Source organism: Mytilus galloprovincialis, chromosome 11 (genome assembly GCF_965363235.1).
Source record: "Mytilus galloprovincialis chromosome 11, xbMytGall1.hap1.1, whole genome shotgun sequence".
NCBI lineage: Eukaryota > Metazoa > Mollusca > Bivalvia > Mytilida > Mytilidae > Mytilus > Mytilus galloprovincialis.
In genome coordinates, this window is record NC_134848.1 from 79,538,670 (window position 1) to 79,566,405 (window position 27,736).

The 27,736-nt window shown below is 31.4% G+C and overlaps 1 protein-coding gene across 1 annotated transcript in view; it reads right to left on the reverse strand.

Annotated features, from left to right (window-relative positions):
- Nucleotides 1–2,657: 2,657 nt before the first annotated feature.
- Nucleotides 2,658–27,736, reverse strand: part of LOC143052877 (uncharacterized) — a 38,077-nt gene continuing 12,998 nt past the window's right edge. The window contains exons 6-14 of the mRNA XM_076226024.1: nt 27,351–27,422; nt 18,993–19,064; nt 18,319–18,390; nt 17,669–17,740; nt 16,303–16,374; nt 14,586–14,737; nt 12,301–12,399; nt 6,102–7,497; nt 2,658–4,806 (exon numbers count right to left, since the gene is read on the reverse strand). Of these exons, the coding sequence (XP_076082139.1) occupies nt 7,349–7,497; nt 12,301–12,399; nt 14,586–14,737; nt 16,303–16,374; nt 17,669–17,740; nt 18,319–18,390; nt 18,993–19,064; nt 27,351–27,422 (760 nt within the window). The 3' untranslated portion in view covers nt 2,658–4,806; nt 6,102–7,348. The remainder of the gene's footprint in view (nt 4,807–6,101; nt 7,498–12,300; nt 12,400–14,585; nt 14,738–16,302; nt 16,375–17,668; nt 17,741–18,318; nt 18,391–18,992; nt 19,065–27,350; nt 27,423–27,736) is intronic.

Consider the following 27,736-nt stretch of genomic DNA (forward strand, 5'->3'; position numbering starts at 1 on the left):
ATGTTTTGTTAAATTTTGACAGTGCAAAGTCAATATAAAGTGGTAAACGCTGTTTAATATGCTACCCAGTAGTACATACATTGATAAAAGGATGATTAAAATTAACTTGTGTTTTAAGAAAAGTAGTACATATTTGAATTTGTTTCATTTCTTCGCATGTTTACACAAACCTAATGCAGCCTGAGTTAATACATGTACTTTGTTCTAACAAAAAATAGATGACCCCTTTACAAATATGTATAATAGTACAGTAATAATGGAAGTCATACTAAATTCCGAATTATACACAAGAAACTATAATTAAAAATCATACAAGACTAAAAAAGGCCAGAGGCTATTGACTAGGGACAGGCGCAACATTGCGGCCGGGTTAAACATATTTATGATATCTCAACCCCTATAATCTGGCCAATGTAGAAAAGTAAACGCATAACAATACGCACATTACAATTCAGTTCAAGAGAAGTCCGAGTCCGATGTCAGAAGATGTAACAAAAGAAAATAAATAAAATGGCAATTATACATGAATAACAACAGACTTCTAGCAGTTAACTGACATGCCAGCTCCAGACCTCAATTAAACTGATTGAAAGATTAGGTCTTCATCATATGAATATCCCTCCCGTTAACTGTTTAGTATCATACTATCACAAAATATATGAGAAGAACATAACCCGTGTCATGCCAACAACTGTTTTTTTAAATAAATGTATTTAGTTCCGATGCAAAGACCCTAAAAACGAATTAATATTAAAGCCAAAATATGCAATGTTTAATGACCTGACAACCGTATCGTAACTATATCCCTTCTTAATAGGTCTGTTTAAGGTTTTGTAAGCTTTTGAGATGAATACTGACATTGTTGCGCTTTGTAAAGAATATTACCATAAAAGGTTGGATGTGAAATACCTTAACGTATAAGATGTTTACACGTTGAGTTATATTTACTAATAATTTCATTATACCGATGCTAAAATTTAGTAAATATTTTGACTAGTTTTTGATATCGAAAACCCTGTTGTAATAATTTTTCAGTAATACATAAATTTCTCTCGCTAGAATCTATTACGTTGTTACATACACGAGCGAATCGTACAAGTTGAGATGTATAAACACCAGAAGATAGTGTCAAGGGAACGTCACCATCTAAAAATGGACAATTAACGATAGGAAATGAAAAATCATCTCTTTTATCATTAATTTTTGTATTATGCTTCTCGTTATTGATAAAGATATCAAGATCTAGAAAAGGGCAGTGGTGATTGCTAGTATTAGCTATATTTAAAGTTAATTCAACAGGATAACTTTCTTTAGTATACATACTGAAGTCTTCATTATTGAGAGCCAATATATCATCCAAATATTTAAAAGTATTGTTAAATTTTTGTATCAAATGTTGTTTCGATGAGTCTTTGATAATTTTAATCATAAATTGTAACTCATAACAATACAAAAACAGGTGCGCAATAAGTGGGGCACAGTTAGTCCCCATTAGAATTCCAATAACTTGACGATATACATAATCTCCAAAGCGAATAAAGATGTTATCAAGTAAAAATTCAAGCGCATATATAGTATCAAAGCATGTCTAATTGACAAAGTTCATTTGTTTATTGTTAAAAAAAAATACATAAAAGAATAAGAATATGAGGCAAAGGGATATATAGGGTAGATTAATCAAAAAATTTGAACAGATTCAAAATCACCAATTTATGTATGCAATTTATCAAGTACTTTCAACGAGTTTTTGACACTCAAAAAGTAATTAATTCCACTATTTTCCACAATTTGTTATCAGGTTTTTTATTGTACCAAGTTTACTAGTAAGTAGAATAGACAATTAAGTAGTGGAACAATGGCTTGAAGATGGAATAAATCTTTATTTGAAAGGTTTTTTATGTAGCTTCGGAAGCCAGAACATAGTTGAGACTTTCATTGTATTTGGTTCTGCTTGTAAAGAAGTAGCTAAAAGTTTGTGTTTGCTACATATGTAGTTTTCTGAAAATGAAGTCAGTTGGAATGTTGATGAATTCGTAATTTCCTTTTGCAGAACCTCAATATAAAATTTACGCCAAACACTAATGATATTATTAGCAGCTTTATCAGCCGGGACAAAAACAAATGCCTTTGCTAGTTCTTTTAGTTGATGTTTGATACGCGAAATAGGGTCTTGATGGTTGTTGTTAAGAGTAAAATGTTCTTTAAAATGTTATATTCGAATATCAACTATCTTCATTACGGAATTAAAAAAAGAGTCCAAAGAATTTTTGTTAGCTTTTCCGTTTTACCAATTTCAACCAGTAGGTACGGAGTGAGTCGTGGATGACATTACGACACTCATTCAAATTAAATGAAGGGGGACGATATTCAGGTCCTTTACTTAGGAATGGTTTTAAATCTCGGTCGCGACCTCCTGTTATGACATGGGAAATGGGGCATTAAGTGTAGTCGGAATTACTGCAATTACATTACATAGGTGTATTTTCAATGATATTTACATCTTTACACAATTGGCTATAATTAAACACATATTTCCGGGTAGATATCTAGTGAATATAACAAATAAGAGGGAGTTCAGTTTTATCAAAATATCTTGGAATTTGGTCTTAAACAGAATGGTCGTTAAAAATACCGGCAATATTTACAAAATCAAAACCTTTATTGACATACTTTATTTCAATGTTTTTATGATCTTCAGAGCAATCAATTTTAGGAAACAGTTTATCATAACAATATGCCATTCTAATTTGAACAATTTCATACTTAGGACTGTAATAGGAAATAGTGTTGCTATCCTCTACAGTTTTATTTAATTAATTTATAAGTTAGATTAGAGCTTGGTTAACAGATAATGTCTGCCGTTGTTTTTTGAAATAGTAATTAGGTCCGAAATATTTGTATGATTGGTCCGAAATTGTTTTTGATTGCGATTTTGTATACGTCCATGAGAATGATTTTTACGAACAGTTTTAGAAACTATATCCAAAATGTTAATAGAATCGGTTCTTGGTAAATTACCAATTCCCATGATATTATCATTTAGACCGAGAGGGTAGACTGTCTGTAATTTTTAATCCAATTTAATTCAATTATTTTCCGTGATCGTACTAACTTTGAAGGAGATTCACCTGGCTGCTTATTTATTACAAAAGATTGAACTGTTAAATACTTAATAGGATGATTGTGCTTTTTAAGATGTTGATAAATTATGATTTGAAATTTATTGGGTCTTTTAGAACGATACAGGTGTTCTTGCGTGCGTTTGGATAAATAACTTCCAGTTTCACCTACGTACTGAATACCGCATCCCGGTTTGTTTCATGTGAGTAAATAAATAATACTGTTTGTTTTTTAAGTAATATCATTTTAAAAATTTAAAGAAAATGTGCGACCATTAAACGTGGACCTTACCGTATTGTTGTTTAAAAATTAACATAAAATAATGAAATCAGATAAGAATTTCGAAATTCTTTGTTGATGCTACATGTACCAAACTAGAAACTTTTTAGAGAAATGTTGTTTTGATTTTAAGATATATGAGTGATAAAGGGGCTTAAACGATGTTAACATTTTGGTTGATATTATTATATTTGATTGATTAATTGTTGGTTTAAACTTCACTCCAAGTACTCTTGGTAATATTTGTATTGGTGGAGTTAGCCAGAGAAAACCATCGAACAGCGACATCAGCAATACTGGAAATTTAACTCATCTAAATTAACATCAAATGCCATAACCAACGTAGGGGTCTAAACGTACAACATAAATGCTGACAATAAAGCGATCGCTGTCAATAAACTAATGAAACCTATCAGTCACAGTGTACCACATATTTTGATAGAACTAAATGTATACAAATGAAAACAATGAAATATTGAGACATTGTAACCAATTCAAACACTTGAAACATTAGCACTAGTGTTATATGTCGTATGTGTTTTCAAGGTATACTATACGTGAACATTATGTGGATTTTTTTTTCAAAATCAATGTAAACCCCTTCTCTAGGGAACTCATGTTTGTTACAAAAACAGGACATTTTAACTAAGGTATCAAGTTCAATTTTTTTTCTGTTTTTTCTTATAAATTGGTCAACATTAATTAATAAATATTAAACAAACAGTTTTTACATCAACATTTTAAACAAATATAACAGAAGGCAGTTAATGTATTTCATATTCCCGACGTTTTTTAAACCAAGCATTTAGATTCTAACAAATTATAGACATTTTATAATATGGTGCAAGTGGAGCTCTTTTATTGATTAACATTCACCAGGAACACTCAAGTGGAAACACGTGCAAAAGTTCAAAACGGGACATAGCACAGAACTATAAATAAATTGCGGTATAAAAAATACAACTGATAAAGATACGAAAATAAGGAATGTTTTTTTTCTTTACCAGCTAACATCCTTCATAGCAAAATTATGGTCTTAAAAATAACTTTCACAAAAATACCAATCTTAAAGAAAAGTTAAAATGGAGGAAAAGGAGGAGATCTGTTTTTATAGAAAATTAAAACCATGTTTGTTTATGACTCGACAATCAGATATATAAACAAAAATGCATTTTATGATGTTCATTTAAATTGAGACACATTAAAAAACCCATCTCAACTTCACAAATATCACAGGTACGGTATCACTATATGTTCAGAAAGCATAATCGTATAGTCTTTGGTCACATATTTTAAAAAGATTTGCATAGCTCTGTTTTGTTTTATTTCGTTTCTTATATGACGCTGCTAGAATAAGCTCCACAAACATCCAAACTTGACTGCATTCTGTCCTTGCATCTTTTAGGACTGGCACGATCGTAGAAAAAGATAAAGATACGTTATAGCAAAATTTTATACAATTACGAAAACGTAAAGTTTATCAAGTTTATATTGCAACATCCCTTGTTCTGTTTTTTTTTCGACGTCATTTCAAAGTTATTCTAAATATTTATTTGAAAGCACTACTATACACGGTGTGTTAATAACGGAATAATCATGAATCTATCTGATGAATCTGGATTGTTATTTGTGTTATTTATAATTTCACTGTTCATTAACAGATGTTTTAAAGAAAGCAGATCAATGACAGTAATTCTTTTTTTTTGTTGCAACATTTTTATCTTGTAAGTTATGTTACGTTGATTTATCAGTGTTTTTTTTCGGTGTAAACAAACATGTTGCTTCCAAACTGTGCACTTATATTGTAAAATGTACTGTGGCCTAAGTGTTCATTTGATAGTGTCATAAAAAGAAGGTACGATGGTATGCAACATTGAATTTTGAAAATTCAATGCTATAAGTTTAATGTACATGCACATTTACAGTACATCATGTCTATAAAGTAACATCAATACAGTTGCCCTCTATAAATTAAGTTGTATTACTATCTTTTGGTCATACAGTTCTATATCTGTTTCGGTTTTTTAAACATGGCTTTCACATTTTTGACTTTGATCGTAACTGATGAAAGTAAATTCAGAAGATTGCTCGGACGTATAAATGAATAACGTGTTTTCTTTTCATTTGTGCAGCACTAAGTTGATATCTTCGCTGTTCCTGGAGTTATCTTCAGCCCAATAGTCAGTATTTCAAATACTGACATGATTTATTTCAAACATTAAAAAGAAGTTCATAGTATTGGACAAGTGTGATATCTCGAATTAATTAAATACAAGTCTGAATAATCTACATTATCTTTCCCTTTGAAAGAATACTTATCAATGTTAGTTGTCAATAAAAATTAGGTATGCTTTGCAATATCAATATATCAGTAAATCATTTAATGACCTAAGTCATTGTGTTATTTAAGACGCAGCATGTGAATCCTTCGCACTACTGAGGTACAATTAGAACTTGTCTTATCATTCAGTTTCAGTGGGTTTTTTTTTTCATGGACAAAATTATACATTGGGTCGATGAAAAGTATCCGGTCATGGTAAAAACATGATGTTTATCATCTACATACTGTATTGTACGTTAATCGTCTGTAAGGGGTGACGTACAATTAACATGTACTAAATGAACACACGACTCTGTCCCCCAAAAAAGGATGAAGTTTGTTTACATAAATCTTATGATATCTTTAAGTTTTAATGTATTACCTTCCCACATTCTTAGTTGGAGCATTTCACTAATCACCATAATCGTGTCATACTGATGATGTATTTAGATCATTTTCTCTTTGTCATACATACATACAATGATAATATAATACATTGATACTATGATTTTGATCATTAAGAATCTTAATATTTATTTTACAACACAACGTAATTAAAACGTTAGGCTGACTTTACAGAGTTATCTCCCTGTAGTGTTAAGTACCACCTTAAAACAACAACATTAAGCTTCAGTCTGAATAAATTGATAATACCAATTATTTATTAATTGAAAGTAATAAATTATGTGTCTATGTTTAATGCCAACGATAAGGAACTATATAATATTTAAAACGTCTGTATGTTGCTTTAAAACAGGCTTGACATTACATAACAAACTGTTTCATTGAAGAAAGACTTTCTATACTATATAACATTGTTTACAATGCATTCGATCAACGATTTTCTGAGAAAAAAAAATCACGCGTAAGAACGTCTTAAATACACTTTTAAAATGCTAAAATAACAATAATCATATAATAATTCATCCATAAGATTAAATGCAAAAAATACGTTTTGAAAATCAGTTATTATAGAAGTGAGTAAATGTGGTATGAGTGACAATGAAACAACTCTCAATCCATTGCATATTTAAGCGATGAATCTGTTTTGTGTAAAATGATTACAGTTGTCAACATAGTCAAATCATTGTTTGGTAATTACGAGTTTTAAAATGTCCTCAACTGTAATTTGTCATGTCACAGTTCATTAAACGTTCATTTCTAATAATCATGATAATGACAACAGATAATTGAACTATTCATTCATAAAAACAAGCAACATGTTATTCTAACATAAAAAGCAGGGACTATTAGTATGCATAGAGGTGTTTAGAATATTGTTTGATGATTAACCATAATACAATTTAAAATTCAGTGTCTATGTTAAAGTGCACAATGTATTAAACATAATGATTACAAGCGACCATACTATCTTGTACTGACAAAATTATGATGATTAATACTTCACAATATTGTCATAAATTGTTGATATGCACATACTTCTTGATAACATTGATGGGATTTTACATGCTTTTTGCCGCTTTTGCTTTTTTTTAAAGAAATTAATTTAAAACATGTCAAGGAACAATATCTTTTTTTTACACATTCACAATTTGTTTTGATCAATAATCACGTTTATTTTACATGTGAAATTATCGGTTTTTTATTTAACTGGGGAATCAATGTAATTCATTGCAACCAATGTAATAAATAAACATAACACAACTTACCAGGACAATAATTAGAGTATCTGTCGCCACAGAAACACTGAGCTGTACCATTCATTGGTTCTATATAACAGTCACCAAATCCACAGTTATAGGAGTTACACTGACTTTCTGTTGATGAATTGTTTAAAAAATCAAATTGATGATAACTAATTCAATAGAGATCTGAATGATTGCTGTACTTTCAATATAGGCCACATGAACATAGCAACCAGGTTAAACAGATATCTCTTGACCCCAAAGGTCATATCTATTTTATTATACAGATCAATTATGTACTCACCATCCGTGAATACTAGGGCTATTCACCGGACTGTACAATTGTGTCTCACAAAAAGTGACTTATGGAGTTATTAATTAGACGGTACAATTTGTCGAGGTTTTCACCGGCCCTACGATCTCTTATAAGCCAATATATTGATTCAGTTTTACTGTGAGGTAAATTAACATTACGTATTGTATATACACTATGTATACTGTATAAAGAGATTAATTAGTTCCTGAATGACAATAATAATAAAAGATACATGATTACCACAGATAAAAGTTGATTGATATTTAAACAATATTACTAATATTTAAAATTATTTTTTATCAGTTTATTTGCAAAAATTCAAAATGATTTTCCAACATTTGGTTGTGATAATGTGTTATTGTTTAAATATTTGTATTGTGCTTGCATCATGTACACATGTGAATTTATAGATAAAATTAAAAATTAATTCCTGTTATATCAATTATAAAGAAAAAAAAATAATTCCGAGGAACTGTGTTAGATTTTAACGGTATTGCTTAACTTTAGTGGTAATATTATGCATAAAACATTTGTATAATCATAAAAAAGGTTAAATGATATGCAATGTTTTGTAACGTATTGAAGTCTTGAAACGGAAATAATTCACAGCCTTTTCGAGTACGACTTTCGATTATTGACACAGATGCATTTCCGTTAATCAATCAACAGATTCAAAACGCAGACAACCCAAGAGTAATAATAGTTGAACTGTCTAATTTATTCTTCCAAGTTACTTTATATTTGCTACATAAAATAAATTGTAATAACATTTTAGTAAGTACCCGGACGAGAAATCATAAATTTCATGTGACAATATTAACAAGAAATCCATGGCCGTAAAAGCGAAAAGCGGTGACAAGTTCAGTTGAAATGGTTTCTTTAACTTCTTCGCGGTAAGGTTCGTAATGTATTCTTTTTAAAAGAATATAAATCAATTAATAAAAATGCACAATACAGCTAACCTCGAATCTATAGCAGTGCCAATACAAAAACAGCAAGTTAATAACACTATAGTACTAATTTGGACATTTCAAGAATATAACGCCAAAAATAACTTTTTTTATTTAATATTACAGCAGTATTTACGAAAAAGAATTGTTTCATTGAACCCTAATCAATTATATCGATTAATGTTTCCCCCATAAGATGAAACTAAGTTTCTACCATCTAAGATTTGTAAAGTAACTTTTATCTCGTTAATTTCTATATATTCAACGAAATAAAAAGGGTCCTTGACCCCAAAGTTTTATATTGAAATCTGAAATTACTTTGACCCAGATTTTTTTTCGAGACTTTAAGAACAATTCTAATATGACGTGCTTCTTTCGCTTTGTAAACAACACCGTGATAAAATTCTCGATATATCTATACTTAGCGCAGACTCCAAGATGTACACAAGTGGCTGTTTAAATATGCCTCCCACGTAAATCCACATGTATCGTAACCTATGTGTAAACGGTTGTGGATTTTGCTGTGTTAACAATTACAGTTGAATAAAACCCTACAGAACATTTATTCTGATTCTGACGCATAACAAAAAGAATTTACACATTAGAGAACGGAAAAATGGACAAAAACAAAATAAATTAAAATTCCGCGAAATTCCAGTAATGATTTTGGCGCATTAACGTCATTTCAAAACATGACGTCATACGTATGAAAACGTCAAAGCTGAAGGTTTTTCTATTGCGTTTACCTTCTAAACTCGGATACAATTGCATTAAAATTAATTATTGAGGTAGGTGTTACTTGTTTTCTGTTCTATTGCATTATTCGCACATTTACTGATTTCAGCAAGTCAACATGGCGGCTCCTTGGTTACAACATGTCAACAGTGAATTTGACGGTAGCTTACGATAAAAAATGTAAATTTAAAATTGCAAATGTTGGGTTTACTGAGAAGTAACAAAAGGAATCACATTTTTAGCTCACCTGGCCCGAAGGGCCAAGTGAGCTTTTCCCATCACTTTGCGTCCGGCGTCCGTCGTCGTCCGTCGTCTGTCGTCTGTCGTCCGTCGTCCGTCGTCCGTCGTCGTTAACTTTTACAAAAATCTTCTTCTCTGAAACTACTGGGCCAAATTGAACTAAACTTGGCCACAATCATCATTGGGGTATCTAGTTTAAAAAATGTGTGGCGTGACCCGGTCAACCAACCAAGATGGCCGCCACGGCTAAAAATAGAACATAGGGGTAAAATGCAGTTTTTGGCTTATTACTCAAAAACCAAAGCATTTAGAGGAAATCTGACATGGGGTAAATATGTTTATCAGGTCAAGATCTATCTGCCCTGAAATTTTCAGATGAATCGGTCAACCTGTTGTTGGGTTGCTGCCCCTGAATTGGTCATTTTGAGGAAATTTTGCTGTTTTTGGTTATTATCTTGAATATTATTATAGATAGAGATAAACTGTAAACAGCAATAATGTTCGGCAAAGTTAGATTTACAAATAAGTCAACATGACCGAAATGGTCAGTTGACCCCTTTAGGAGTTATTGCCCTTTATAGTCAATTTTTAACCATTTTTCATAAATATAAGTAATCTTTTACAAAAATCTTCTCCTCTGAAACTACTGGGCCAAATTGAACCAAACTTGGCCACAATCATCATTGGGGTATCTAGTTTAAAAAATGTGTGGCGTGACCCGGTCAACCAACCAAGATGGCCGCCACGGCTAAAAATAGAACATAGGGGTAAAATGCAGTTTTTGGCTTATAACTCAAAAACCAAAGCATTTAGAGGAAATCTGACTGGGGTAAATATGTTTATCAGGTCAAGATCTATCTGCCCTGAAATTTTCAGATGAATCGGTCAACCCGTTGTTGGGTTGCTGCCCCTGAATTGGTCATTTTGAGGAAATTTTGCTGTTTTTGGTTATTATCTTGAATATTATTATAGATAGAGATAAACTGTAAACAGCAATAATGTTCGGCAAAGTTAGATTTACAAATAAGTCAACATGACCGAAATGGTCAGTTGACCCCTTTAGGAGTTATTGCCCTTTATAGTCAATTTTTAACCATTTTTCATAAATCTAAGTAATCTTTTACAAAAATCTTCTCCTCTGAAACTAATGGGCCAAATTAATCCAAAGTTGGCCACAATCATCTTTGTGGTATCTAGTTTAAAAAATGTGTGGCGTGACCCGGTCAACCAACCAAGATGGCCGCCACGGCTAAAAATAGAACATAGGGGTAAAATTCAGTTTTTGGCTTATAACTCAAAAACCAAAACATTTAGAGGAAATCTGACATGGAGTAAAAATATTTATCAGGTCATGATCTATCTGCCCTGAAATTTTCAGATGAATCGGTCAACCTGTTGTTGGGTTGCTGCCCCTGAATTGGTAATTTTGAGGAAATTTTGCTGTTTTTGGTTATTATCTTGAATATTATTATAGATAGAGATAAACTGTAAACAGCAATAATGTTCATCAAAGTAAGATTTACAAATAAGTCAACATGACTGAAATGGTCAGTTGACCCCTTTAGGAGTTATTGCCCTTTATAGTCAATTTTTAACCATTTTTTGTAAATCTTAGTTATCTTTTACAAAAATCTTCTCCTCTGAAACTACTGGGCCAAATTAATTCAAACTTGGCCACAATCATATTTGAGGTACCTTGTTTGAAAAATGTGTCCGATGACCTGGCCATCCAACCAAGATGGCCACCACGGCTAAAAATAGAACAGGGGTAAAATGTAGTTTTTTGCTTATAACTCTGAAACCCAAATCATTTAGAGGAAATCTGACAAGGAGTTAAATTGTTAATCAAGTCAATATATATCCGCCCTGAAATATTCAAATGAATTGGACAACCGGTTGTTGGGTTGCTGCCCTCCAATTGGTAATTTTTAAAGAAATTTTGCTGTTTTTGGTTATTATCTTGAATACTATTATAGATAGCGATAAACTGTAAACAGCGATAATGTTCATCAAAGTAAGATCTACAAATAAGTCCACATGACCTAAATGGTCAATTGACCCCTTAAGGAGTTATTGCCCTTTATAGTCAATTTTTAACAATTTTCATTAATTTGGTAAATTTATGTAAATTTTTACCAAATATTTTTCTCTGTTACTAATGGGCAAAGTTCATTATAGATATAATTGTAAGAAGCAAGAATGTTCAGTAAAGTCACCAATACAATTTTGTCATGAATCCATTTGTGTTCTTTTTTTAATATGCACATAGACCAAGGTGAGCGACACAGGCTCTTTAGAGCCTCTAGTTTTTCTAGCGGTTAGTTAAGAAATCATTCATGCAGGTTTATTCAACTTGTTTTACATTTATCGAACAGTTGGTAAAATAGAACAGCCACACACACGGTATACCCATCATCGCTTCAGTTTTTTAATGATCGTATTTGTTCTATTAGAATCGCTAACGCTCAGGATAAAATTCGAATATCACGGCCCAGGCCATGTGTAAATTTCCAACAAATCTATGGCTTCCATGAATTATTTCTTAATTTTTCGTCGAATATTAACACATGTACCGTAAAATAATTTCTCACAACATATGTCCTTTCTCCGACAACTTAATGCTGAATCACCATGTTACACTAAAACTATCATTTCGATACTATTGTGTTGCCTTGCAAATAACATATTATATACCTTGACAAAATTTACCGGTCCAATGTCCAATGCAGTCACACATACGTCCTACGTCCGTCATCACACATGTTCCGCCATTGAAACATTGACAGTTATTAGCTTAAATGAATAAATGATGCTATGAATGGTTATAAAAATGCTCATATCAAAAAAAAAAAAAAAAATACAGCCACCGATAAACAGTAACTAAGAAGTTAAAAATGTCTAGTTTTTTGTTAAGTAGTCATTAATTTATGCTGACCACTGCTATTGTCGTTAATTTATCTGTAAAAATATAAAAAAGTAGAAATGCCGAACTCCAAGGAAAATTGAAAACAGAAAGTGTTTTATTTAAGTGTCAAAATCAAAGGTCAAACACATCAGACGGATAGAAATCATCTTGAAGATTTCTGACTTCGTACAGGAAATTTCTCACGTACATGCCTACAGTTTAAATGTGAAAACCCATTCTATTGCATATTAGATAATAACCATAACTTGAACCAACTAATGTTTCACTCTTTCTTTCTGTGTTCAATGCTTTAATAACCACTTCACCTCAAATTTCAAAAATATTTGTTAGAAACATAAAAAAATAATGCCTTGAACTATTAAAATTATATGGTCATGACTCAGAATTTCTTGTGTGCAATGAAATGCAGGTTTGCAAACCGAAACTGTCCAATTCAAGGGAATATTTGTTTGTACTCTATTGTGTATTGAGGGGGAAGAGACGTATTCTGTTTTGTGTATTCGAGGACGCACGAACAGTAGCATGATAAAGATGGAAACCAAAAACTATAAAAAATTAAAAACCAATTGTTCAGAGAACAATTGAAGGTCTTTCCATCAAAACAATGTATTTTGATATGAAAAGTTGTGAAACTAAGTTTAAAATGTCATTTCAATCGTCAAATGATAGCTCCTAGTAAGCTGATTCCAAAAATATATTGTTTCCATACATTTTTTTTTAAATAAGGGAGATAATTTGTTACTTCCGGTTTGAAAAATGTTACTTCCGATTATATTTGAATATTTACTTGACACTAATTCCAAAAATATCTGGTTCTATATACTTTTATATTAATAAAGTACAAAAAAATAGCTACTTCCGGTTTACAAAAGGTCACTTCCGGTTGTTTTTTTCAAGGTTAAATGGTTTGATACCTTTTTCTAAAAGTTGTATATCTTTATCATGTACACATATTGAATAAAAGCAAAGGTCAAAATCTAGAACGTCAAATTAAGCTATGACCTTGCGATCAATTTCAAGGTCATAAACCAAGGACCTCAAATCAAAAGACCATAGGTCTTCATTATATTTAGTTAATGAGTTATATCACCAAACGCGTATTTTTAAATACAAGAGGGGAGAAAACTCCCTTTTACATTCAGCGTACGCTTGCAATCAAAATTTACATCTTACGACATGTCGCAACTAACAATTTAGTAAAAATAATTTGTTGATATCTTATACAGTCTTTGGATATAAGTGAAAATAAGCCAAATTCAAATATTAGAATATGACCTTGACCTTTGACCTTGACCTAATTTTCATTTTTAGGGACCAAGGACCTCAAATCAAAAGATGCTAGGTCTCTATCACTTATGATTTATAAGATAGAAATTCATATCACTTATATCAGATGCATAAGGGGAAATAACTCTCATATGGAGCGGTCATATCGCTTCGGTCAAAATAGGACAAATCATGCCAAGGATATAACGAGCAATTTTGTAAAATAAATTTGTCATAATCTTTTACGGTTGCGAAGGAGATGCGATAACAAGGAAAACAGTGTTTGGGGAGATAACTCCTACAAAGAAAAGTATTTGTTTACGCAGGGTAAATTTCAAAAGCGCATAAACTGTTCGATATCATATACAAAATATCTAAGCGACATATTGCGAAACAAATGTTTATCGCAAGAACAAAATTAGGCGGAAGAAAAAAAAAATAATCAGAAGAAAAACAATAGGTCTTTCCACAGAAAAGTGGAAAGACCTAAAAACATGGACAAAACAACAGAACATATAATTCACAAACATGTGGTTCATCTCTTGTTTTTCGTAGTGGTAAACAAATGATGTGTATTACATGTATTATAGCTCCCGTTGGTTTATGTCAACTTGACTTTAAATCGTTCAATGCAATTTTAGTAGATGGTAAGTCTCATTTTAACTATTTGAAGCTTAATTAAACTTTAAAAAAAATGTACAGAATTGATAGAAATTATGAACTTAATGGTATTTTTCATACTTTTTGTTATAATAGATGATACTAGCTATCGATTGGTACTACTTACGATTACATTTATCAAGCGCAGCTACTTGCAGTGATGTAACTGATGTGCCGTTGCTACATTTTGCACTTGTTACTTTGCATGCTCTTTCGGATAACCATGACCAAAATGGATAAATGCTACAGTCACAGTTGAGTGGATTCGATGTCAGTATTCTAAAAAAGAAATTCTATTTAAAGAATGATAGTTATAGGTCAAGGTTATAACAACAAAAATATATTAATTGTTTTTCATCGCAATCACCTTTATATGTGTGAAAAGAAAACTCAAAACACATGATTGATACAAACATTTTTATAATCTTGTCCTTTTTTTTATAAAAGATACGAGATAAAGAGATATATTATTACTCCACGAAAAATATATTGAAGTATCGGTTTCCCTTGGAGTAACCTGTAATAATTTAATTTTGGATGTAACGCGTCTTCTGATTGGCTGAGGTTATTTTGTTATGAGCCCATAGACATAATTTAATCATGTGACCGTGACGTCATCAACGTTTTTTCATTCTTTTCTACGGTTTAAAATGGAATTTAGAATTAAATTATAAGAAATGACTGTAATATTTTTTCTGTCTATTCGAAATAACATACGCGTTATTCAGTGTGCACCAAATTTTTTATGTTATTTTTTCATAGACAGAAAAAATATTACAGTCATTCCTTAAATAGATTTGAATAATCGTCAAAGGAAAAACGATTCATTTTAAGTTAACATAGCTTAAATTTGAAACATGTCATGTCTTGATGAGTCAACTCGGGAAAAAAGAATTAAATGTATTATTTTCTATTAAGGTGCGTATATATGCACATCAGTACACAAGCATTACACGTTAATTTTCTACGTCAAAAGCATGCTTTTCTATAGTAAACTATTGCAAATTAGAAAATGGTTCTTATGTTGATCAAACTCAATAGCAAACAAGTATGCATGTAATAGTTTTTCTGAATTGCACTCACCATGCTTACCGGGAAAAATGTGAAAGTTAAAACTTATCTATAATATAGAACCATACAAATATAAAACATGTACAAAACTACGAAATGCTTGGGAAATAAACATCTCCAACAGTCTGTGATAGAACACAAAGAAGTTATTTGTATTAATCTTAGCATACATATTTAACGCAATTAGTTGAATTATATCAAAATGTAAAATATGATTCCATAAGAGAACAGGAAATGCTTGCAAAATCGAACACTACACTTTCGAATCTGAATCTGAAAGTATTAGCTTCCGAATTATTTATTGGTTCTTTTTTATATTTCAAAGCTGTACATAAATACATTGTTTTGCTCTCCCAGTTAGTACATACATTGTTAAAATATGGTGACGTTGGCAATGAACTTCAAGATATCAAAGTGTTTGTTCGATTTCAAAGGATCTTGATGTCAGTACATGTTAAAACAAAAAAAAAGAAGACTAAAACAATATAGAAACTATTATATGATCTGTCAAACCATACCGTTACCTTAATTAACTTTGTTGAGATGTATGTACTGCTCTACAAAACATACAACTGAGACCTTAAAGCTCCACGACGAACATAACAAAGCAATCACACAATTACATAATTGCAACATGTACTGTAATACCCGACAATAATAGTTTATGGACTTAATATACAAATCCAATCCACACTACCCTGTGTCTTCCAGCTATATACATGGTTAGAATGTTTATATGTTTTCGTAAATTCGTAAATTAATTAAAGACTTACAAATCCGACAATAACGTGAAATTCCCAAAAGCGTGTTCTTCGATATGGCTGATATTGTTTTCACTCAAGTTTCTGTAATATTTATAATTTATAGTTTGTTTTCCATACATAAAAAGAAAAACACTGCTGCCACTTAGAACATCTGTACTTATTTTGTTTATATGCAAAAAGTAAAAGAACAAACCATTAATATTGACCAAGTCTTAAGAGTTTGTTCATATTCTCAATTTAACGGATTAATAAATGGAACGTAAGGATTTAAACATCCCGATTTTGAACGCAAACGAAGAACAGAGATCATACACCTGTAGATCTGTAGATACAAAATTAGTTTTGTCTTACTTGTGAACCTAACAAAATGTTTTGTTCTTCTTTTGATAATTGTGTAACAGATAGTAGTTTTGATAAATACATTGTGACTAGAAGACAAATGTGAAAACATGAAATTAGATAGCAACAGCACGAACAAATAAATCAATGAGTTAATCTAGAATTCATCTTCAACAGACAGGTATCCATGTAGTATGTCAAACTCTAAACAAGTTTGAGTCAATACCCGTTGTCGATTTATTTAATAGCCTACATAAATAAAGACAACAGTAGTATACCGCTGTTCAAACTCATAAATCAATGGACAAAAAACAAAATCGCGGTAACAAACTAAAACTGAGGGAAAAAAATTAAATACAAGAGGAGAACAACGACACAACACTACAATGTAACACACACAGAAACGGACCAAGCATCAGACAAAATCCCACGAGAATAACAAATATAACATCAAAACCAAATACATGAATTTGGGATAGAAAAGTACCGTGACACGTCTTATCGCAATGTGAATTAACACTAAAAATTAAGAGAAAGCAAACGACGCAACGTTAAAATGTAACACACACAGCAACGAACTATACTAGAACAATGGCCACATTCCTGACTTGGTACAGGACATTTTTAAAGGAAAAAATGGTGGGTTGAACCTGGTTTTGTGGCATGCCAAACCTCCCTCTGTTATAGCCATGTGAAATATAACATTAAAATGACAACTCAACACCACAGGACTATAAATAAATTGGAGAACACAATTGGCAAAGAAACACACGAAAAACAGCCAACAAAAAGCAACAAGTTCAAAATTTTAATACGCCAGCAGTGCATTTTGTCCACACAAGATCTACTAGTGACGCAAAGATACAAAAGTTTGAAAGCCGAAACAAGCACAAAGTCGAACAGCATCGAGGACCAAAAGATAAAAAAAGTTGTTCTAAAACCTATCCAAAAAGAGTCATCGGTCCTAAAAGTTATATGTTAAATAACGAAATGCCAGTTCAAGAAACCATTACAGATTTATTACATCATGACTTACATGTAATATACGTTTGTGGTGTTGATAAAAGTATAACTCTCCAATAACCGTATCTTGTTATTTCTAAGATATCTACAAACAGCATGACAAATTAATAAAAAAATAGATAAAAAATAAAAAATAGGAAAAAATAAGTAGTTAAGCCGACAGTTACCACGGTTGATTGTTCTGTTAATACTATTAATCTGAATCGTATGTCAACTTCTGCTTAATGAATATTAATAAACACATTATGGTTATGTATACACCCCCGTTGCACTTGCTGAAGAATATACAAATATAAAAAAGAAGATGTGGTATGATTGCCAATGAGACAACTATCCACAAAAGACCAAAATGACACAGACATTAACAACTATAGGTCACCGTACGGTATAGTTAAGTTCGTTGATTTCGTGTTTGTGTTCAAGATTCAAACATTTGGCCAATTGATTAGATTTTGTCTAGCTAAGACCATGAAGACCTTTACTATCATTTATTGGTTTTCTGTATGGTTCTGCCTATTGATGAATGTCTTACGGTGAACTATATTTAGTTTAATCCAGGTGTTGTCAGACATGTTAGAGTTAACGTCTCTTCTACCGGTCTCTGCTGCTTTAGCTTCTAATAACGGGTTTATTAAAATCTCGGTCAAATATACAGGTACTTACAGATATTGAAGACTTGGTAGGTTCACAAAAGTAAATGGTTCTATTACAGATATTTCATTGTTAAACAGATATCTTAAAAAGAAGGATAATATGTTGAATAAGTCATTTCATTGCATGACAGCACAATGCAATATAGCACAAACAAAAGTTGCGTATAGCAAACATAAAAGTGGAAGAGATATGCTTATAAGATCAAAGTTAATGATTTGATATAAAATTGACAGTAAGACACTTGATGATGGCAGATCTGTCACAATAACTTGATGAAGAATTATATTATAAACATACCAATATATACATACATAATTTTCATATTTGTTTATATTAAAAAAAAAAAGGAACGTAGACAAAATGTATCAGATGAACATCCCGAATCTTTAACTGCCTAATCACTAATGTAGTGTCGGGTTCTATATTGCAATATTGGATTGGTGATTACATACTTGTAGTATGATAGCAAAATAAAAAAAAAACAAAAAAAAAAACAGAACTTTTACTGACATGGATAGTTTATGTCACATTATGAGTTTTGCTTATTGATGAAGACTTTACGAGGATCCATATTTCATGCCATTCATGTGTGGTCTGAGTTAACGTCTAATGTACCAATTGGTGATGATTTAATTTTTCAATTATCTGTTAACGAAATCTAAATAAATAATAAATTTACTCACAAATATTGAAGACTTGGAAGGTTCATAAAAGTGAATGATTCTATTATTGATATTTCATTGTTTTGCAGCTGTCTTAAAAGAGAACATAAATTGATTTTATCTGTCCTGATTAAAAACAGTCCACATTTAAAGATAATATGTTTTCATGAATAGTATGTTTGAAAGGAAGCAATTTTACAAATGCGTTAGATTAATATTGATAAAAGAAGAGATTGAGCAGATGTTAATCAGAGTAATATACAAGTCATATATCTTTCTATATGTCTGTGTTTAATAAAAGGTCAATGCTTTAACATGTTACAGATTAACATAACAGAAGGAAAAGTTAATAAAAAATATTAACCATATCACATATTGTTTGGATTTGAGTAACCAATTTTATCCAGAGGGCAGAATTCTGGATGACATTGGTCGAGGTTGACTCTTCATGTGATAAGGATTTTAACATGTATTACTCACTTGGTCATATTTTTGAACCAAGGACTTTAGATTGTTGAAGACATTTGGGTGTTGAGTCAAATTTAATGTAAAAATTCAGTGCGAACCTGCAATGTTTATAAATGGAGGGCAGTAAAACTTGAAAATATGCCGCACACCTCTATGTTCTTATTAGTGCAAAACAAGTAGTGCATGTGTCTTTCCAGGGAAATATAACATTCTCCTCAGAACTTCCTGAATGAAGAGTGACTGCATATGCAATTTAGGCTGTTCCTATGGAAAATTACATTGCTGGTTTTACACAAGTGCAACCTATAGAAAGCCATAAATGTTGAACGACTGAAACCTAGGGTCTTTTGGTACGAGATCCTGGATTCACCAAAAGAAAAATAAGGTCAAGGTCATGTTTTATCTTTTTTTACTTTTGCTTGTTCATGCTTCTCCTAAAAAACTGTAATAGATACCGACAACATGTTTTACTTAATAGTTCATGTGTTAGCTGTGGGAATATAATTTTTTATTCGAAGTGAAGCGATAACATTCAATTGGAGTTTTCTCCCCTGAATGTTAAAAGTAAGATGTATTGTAATATAAATATAATTTGTTAACAATACATTATAGATAAATAAGGTCTTTTTGTATGAGGTCCTTGCTCGATGACCTTAGTGGTCAATGTCATAGGTAAATTAACATGTTTTAGATTTTGACTTCTGCTTTAACTTCATTTATATACATGATAAGGCCATGGGATTTGTGCATTCGGTTGTTAGTCATATGATCTTCAGAAAAATTACATGCTTTAATTATAACTGGCTGTAGCTATGTTTGCACTTTTGTTATGTATCAACCATACATTTTTGGAATCAGTGTCAAGTTAACTATCAAATACAAATGAAAGTGACCGGAAAGAACAAACATCTCCCTTATTTAATACAAACATGTATAGACAGAGTATATTTTTGGGGATTCGGCTTACAATTAGCTATCGTTTGAAACTGTAAAACCAGACTTTTATAATTTCATATTCAAATATTATGCGGTGGAAAGGCTTTCAATAGTTCTCCGAACGATTGGTTTTAAATAAGGTCTTTCCATTTTTCTCTTGAAAGACCTTTTGTATTTGTTCTGATTATCATTTTTTTTTCTTCTTCCGCAATTTTTTTTTCTTGCGATAATATTTGTTTTGCAATATTTTGATGATATATTTCTTATTTTGTATAGTCGATGTGCGCTTTACATTTAATTCTGCTGAGCTGAATAATTTTCAGAGTGAGAGTTATTTTTCCATTCACTGATAATCATGTGTGTGCATCTTCTTCGTAAACGATACCGACAAAATTCTTTTTCTGAAATTATTATTTTATCCTCAGGATCTTTTTGGCCACTTTTGATAGATGCGGATCGTTCTACAAGAGGTATGTACTCATCGCTATTTATTTCATAGGTGTGTCTTATTTGCCATTTTGTGTTACTTGTTGATACATCACTGATTTACATGTAGAAAGCTTTTAACGACTTTTATGTGCATCTCATTGATCTATAGCCAGCTGATTTTTTTTTTATTTCGAGTCGCATAGATAGCTTTCAATGTTACCAGACTTCTAATTTCGATACGCCAGACGCGTTTTTTTTTTTCTGTCTGCATTAGAATCAACAGGGACGTTCAGATCAATCAAATAGTTATAAAACCAAACAAGTACAAAGTTAAAGAGCATTAAGGAGCCAATATTCCAAAAAGATGTGTCAAATACGGCTAAAAAAGGGGTGAAAAATACCAGTGGGACAGTCAAACTCATAGATTGATGAAAAAAACTGACAACGCCATGGCTAAAAAAGAAAAAAAAGACCAACAGACAAATAATAGTACACAAGACACAGCAAAGAAACATCAAGACCAAACAACACGAACCCAACTGGTGTTGACTTCAGGTACCCAAGAAAGCAGATGTATTCCTCTTCCGTTTGTCAGGTAAACCTGGACAGTGTTTTTTGTTCTTCGGTAGTGTTTGGACTTTAACGCTACTTAAAACACTATTGTGGCATTAATATTCATCTTGATATGTCTCTAATGCCTATTTTTTTAAATGTAAATTGATTGATTGTTTCTTTGTTTGTTGGTTTTTGTTACGTCCAACTGGTACTTAAGAATCAAAATACACTTTCTTAAATACCAGAAATTCAAACACTGTGATTTTTTTGAGGAACAATCATATGGAAATTGTAATACTGACCCAAACCAAATAAGGACATGAAATTGATTGTCCAAAAAATAAATCAAACATTTGTAAATGTATATAAAAGATATAACCGAATACGGACAATGCATATGGGGTGACTATTGAAAAGTATTCACAACGTTTAATCTGAAGATGATCTACATTTTGAAGGATTTCTGTTTTGTCATAATAAATTACAAATCAAGAAAAAATACTATAATAAATTAAAAACCAATTGTTCAGAGAACAGTTGAAGGTCTTTCCATCAAAACAATGTATTTTGATATGAAAAGTTGTGAAACTAAGTTTAAAATGTCATTTCAATCGTCAAATGATAGCTCCTAGTAAGCTGATTCCAAAAATATATTGTTTCCATACATTTTTTTTAAATAAGGGAGATAATTTGTTACTTCCGGTTTGAAAAATGTTACTTCCGATTATATTTGAATATTTACTTGACACTGATTCCAAAAATATCTGGTTCTATATACTTTTATATTAAAAAGTACAAAAAAATAAAAGTTGTATATCTTTATCATGTATACATATAGAATAAAAGCAAAGGTCAAAATCTAGAACGTCAAATTAAGCTATGACCTTGAGATCAGTTTCAAGGTCATAAACCAAGGACCTCAAATCAAAAGACCATAGGTCTTTATTATATTTAGTTAATGAGTTATATCACCAAACGCGTATTTTTAAATACAAGAGGGGAGAAAACTCCCTTTTACATTCAACGTACGCTTGCAATCAAAATTTACATCTTACGACATGTCGCAACTAACAATTTAGTAAAAATAATTTGTTGATATCTTATACAGTCTTTGGATATAAGTGAAAATAAGCCAAATTCAAATATTATTTATAATATATCACTTATATCAGATGCATAAGGGGAAATAACTCTCATATGGAGCGGTCATATCGCTTCGGTCAAAATAGGACAAATCATGCGAAGGATATAACGAGCAATTTTGTAAAATAAATTTGTCATAATCTTTTACGGTTGCGAAGGAGATGCGCTAACAAGGAAAACAGTGTTTGGGAAGAAAAAAAAAAATTAAAAACCAATTGTTCAGAGAACAATTGAAGGTCTTTCCACTGAAAACAATTTATTTTAATATGAAAGTTGTAAAATTAAGTTTAAAATGTCATTTCAATCGTCAACTGATAGGTAATTGTACGCTGATTCCAGAAATATATGGTTTCTATAAAATATTTTTTAAATAAGGGAGATAATTTGTTACTTTCGGTTTGAAAAATGTTACTTCCGATAATATTTGAATATTTAATTGACACTGATTCCAAAAAGATCTGGTTCTATATACTTTTTTATTAATAAAGTACAAAAATAGCTACTTCCGGTTTACACAAGGTCACTTCCGGTTGTTTTTTTCAAGGTTAAATGGTTTGATACCTTTCGCCAAAAGTCTCATGGATATATCATGTATAAATATGAGCCGAACGCAAAGGTCAAAAACTAGAACGTCAAATTAATCTATGACCTTGAGATCAATTTCAAGGTCATAAACCAAGGACCTCAAATCAAAAGACCAGAGGACTTAATTATATTTGGTTAATCAGTTATATCACCATACACGTATTTTTAAATACAAGAGGGGAGAAAACTCACTTTTACGTTCAACGTACCCTTGCAATCAAAATTTACGAGTTACGACATGTCGCAACTAACAATTTAGAAAAAATAATTTGTCGATATCTTATACAGTTTCTAGAAATTAGTGGAAATAAGCCAAATTCAAAAATTGGAATATGAATTTGACCTTTGACCTTGACCTAATTTTTACAAAATTTACATCTTACGACATGTCGCAACTAACAATTTAGTAAAAATAATTTGTTGATATCTTATACAGTCTTTGGATATAAGTGAAAATAAGCCAAATTCAAATATTAGAATATGACCTTGACCTTTGACCTTGACCTAATTTTTATTTTTTTGGACCAAGGACCTCAAATCAAAAGATCCTTGGTCTTTAGCACTTATGGTTTACAAGATAGAAATGCATATCACTTATATCAAATGCATAAGGGCAAATAACTCTCATATGGAGCGTTCATATCACTTCGGTCAAAATAGGACAAATCATGCAAAGGATATAACGAGCAATTTTGTAAAATAAATTTGTCATAATATTTTACGGTTGCGAAGGAGATGCGCTAACAAGGAAAACAGTGTTTGGGGAGATAACTCCTACAAAGAAAAGTATTCGTTTACGCAGGGTAAATTTCAAAAGCGCATAAACTGTTCGATATCATATACCAAATATCTAAGCGACATATTGCGAAACAAATGTTTATCGCAAGAACAAAATTAGGCGGAAGAAAAAAAAAAAAAATAATAATCAGAAGAAAAACAATAGGTCTTTCCACAGAAAAGTGGAAAGACCTAATAATCAGAAGAAAAACAATAGGTCTTTCCACAGAAAAGTGGAAAGACCTAATTAAAGTCTTATATATCATTTGTACCATTTTTTTACAGGTGAAATACAGGTAAAAATGCGGAAATGTAAATTTTTTTTTCTTCGGAAAAGTAATGCACGAAAATGCGGAAACATGAAACTATTTTTTGGCTAAAATTGCGGAAACGTTATACGCCCGATCCTGCTGCATACAATGAACCAGTGGCTTATAAGGTAATGTATGCCTGGGATGAGAAAAGTCCTTAGAATTTCAAAAAAAAAACTTTTTAAAGAGGAACTTTTACAAAATGATCATATAATTGATATTCACGTTAACATTGACAGCAGTAGTTAACAATATAGTAGCAATCCCAGCACTATAAATATGATTCTGTGTTAAGGCTACACGATGAACGAAGCGGTTCGTGTTCGTTTTAGTAGGTTGAATACTGACTTTGTGTCGATGCTCAAAACAACTTGAAGAACAATCAGGACAACTCAAGACATGAACGAACGGAAGAATACCCGAAACAACTGGTAAAAAGACGAAATAATGGCGTAAACTGGTACTAACTGTCTTTTATTCTTTAAGCTGTCAATTCTGATTCTATTTGTGACCCTAATAACATCTCCAAAAGAAATATCTTAGTAAATACAATGCTAGATTAACATTGCCCTTGATGGGGAGAAAACACAATTACAGCCGTGTAGTGCTTCTCAAGTTTAACTTTCAGGTTAGAAGAATTGCGTCAGGTCGTTTCATTTTTTTTTGGTACAAAAACCTAGTACATTGTCAAAATTGATGACATTACAAGATACTTTTTGAAACGAATAAGGTCTCTGTCAATAATTTAAACTTCTATTTCAAAAGCCAAATCATACGCAGATGTTTCAATGGATTTTGATATATATGCCAAGACGTTCAAACATGCCGCCTTATTGAGCAAATTATCGTGCTCTTGTTGATAAATCATTTCAGAGTTACATGCACTTACAGCAGCATCTTGTACATGTGATAACGTGAACAGCTGTAATGATATGCATAATGTCATTACCTTTTTGTAAGATTGTTTCGGAAAATAATATACTTTGGTGTATTGAGAGGATTAACATTATTTTCAGACAGCAAAAAATTGATCAATAAAACTCTGTAGCTGACGCTTCCATTCAGCCGAATGTGCAACTGATTCCAAATTCTAATTACTTGTGCAGCTTTTAATACATGACATATAATACCTACAGTTCCTATATAATTCGTTTGAAAAAAAAACCGGACAAATCATCAAGTCTCTTTATGACAGTATTAATCAAACATGTGTCGTCCTAACTTTGTTGATACAATTAATATTTCATTAACACCAAAATCGCAGAAAATGCATTTGTCAACACAAACTGCAACTCGCATTTTCTTGACATCGGACGGAGCCAGTTTCGCTAAGACCGTGAAATTGTCAATTTACTTGAATACAAAACAAACCAAACACATCTGAGAACCAAACGAACCCTATAATGATATTCACGATCTTTGTTAAATTTAACATAAGCAAATAAACAACAAAACCAAACGACATAAAACAACAAGGCTTTGGAAATTCTAAAATGAACAAGAAATCAGCTTGATAATGACTACACATGACCTTTGCTCAATACCGTGTAACCAAAAACCACAACATTGTCGGCAAATGTGTGACAAATATCCGGACTTCAAATCCTGATAAAAACAAGACGTTTAGCTTGGTATGTATCTTCTTACGCATCAACTAAAAAAAGTAAATTGGGTCGACTGAAGTAGTATACGGTGGCGTAACTATTGTACCTTTAAAACACACCTTTACTGCAAGTGCAACGATTGCTAGGCGAAAAACGTTGCCTTTTTTTACCATTTTCATATGCATTATACATGTACTTAACATGTAGGAATACTTAAACATGCCCTTATAGTGTATCAGATTCAAAAGTAACTGTATTTACAAATTTCGCTAACAAATTATTTTTAGTGGGTATTAGTTTTGAGATTTGTCTACCGAATCAGCATTTGGATATTCGTTGCAATTTGGATAACGTCAATAACGGCTGTTTGTAACGTCATTTGTACCACATTTGAAACTTACGACAAACATTCTCTAGCTGAATTATCGATAGACAATTTACGACATTTAAATTCCATGAGGGATTTAGGTAATTTAAACTTAACTAAGCGACTTTTTTATCATTCGCCGCTCCGTTACCATATCCTCCTAAAGATTTGGTCAATTTGAAGCGAAGTGATCCGGTTCAGGTTTACAAAGGGAACACTTTATAATATGACATTTACGTGTGACCTTGACCTCAATTGGCAAGTTTTGACTCAAGGCTCTCAATCCAAAAATTACGTGTTATGAGTATCACACTGACACATAGATAAAATGAATATGTAACTGTTTGTCGATGTGTCAGTGTGTTAATCATAACCCGTAACTTTTGGGTTGTGAGCTTTGAGTCAAAGCTTGAAAATTTAGGTCAAGGTCACACGTAAAAGTCATATTACAAAGTGTTCCCTTTCCGAGTTTGTGCATCTCCTCTCAAACTATAAAAGCTAGATACAAAAGAAACTGTTTTGGTTGTTGAGAGGAAGAAATGTTATATTTATTCTAAAGCTATTTAATTATATTTTCTGCAAGCTATTGCCCTTAAATGTTAAATTTTAAGGTAAATTGATTATAAGTTCATTCTGGTAATGATAAATCCATACTGTATTTGGCAAACTGTTGAGGGACATATGACCTTGCATATTTGTTTACCGAAAGTGACATTATGCAAACAGGAAGTAGATATTTTTGCAGGTATTAAAGACAAAAAATACTTAAAAACTATACGTGTTTTTTAGAATCAACATACAATAACGTTAAATAACAATACTACGTTTTTTTGCACTGATACCAGCAGTCGTCTTCTGTCAACTGAAAGTAGACCATTATCTCCTTTTTTTGAAGGAGAGTTTATATAAAACATATGTGGAAAATCAGTACAAAATAAGCTTTGATATGAGATCGTAAATGACATCTTCTTAAAGTATTATAGTATCTCCAAGGTGTTAGTCAAAAGTATGTACAAACCATATCCTTTTTTTAATCAGTATGAACAAATCTAGGAGTGGACGCGAAAGAAATATTGGGTTAACCGGAAGAAGCGCCAATTATTCATTTTCTCTGAACAATTGGTATTTAAATTTATAAATGAGTTGCTTGTAAGCTTACTTCAGTAATAAAAAAATATAACATAATAATTATATCACAACTTACAGGTTTTGCAAGTTAGTCATGTTGATAAACGTATAACTTTTTAATGACCGTATCTTGTTGTTATGTAGATATCTAAAAAGAAAAAACAAACATGGTTTTCTAAACAGAAATGCATGCAGTTAAACAAAATGATACTTATCGGAAACAAAAGTTTACTGATCTTCTAAACTTATAAATGTAGTTCAAAAAGTGAATAAACACATACTTAATCTATCACCAGACCTACACTTGACGGATAATGGGTGCTTCTAACTAAAATGCGTGCGTCTTCTGCCATAGTTGAATCACTAGACATTAACGTAACGTAAACGACACTCTGTAATCAGTACTGTCTATTAAGTTTTTCACTTTATATAGGAAAAAACTAGCCAATTTAGTACAGGTCT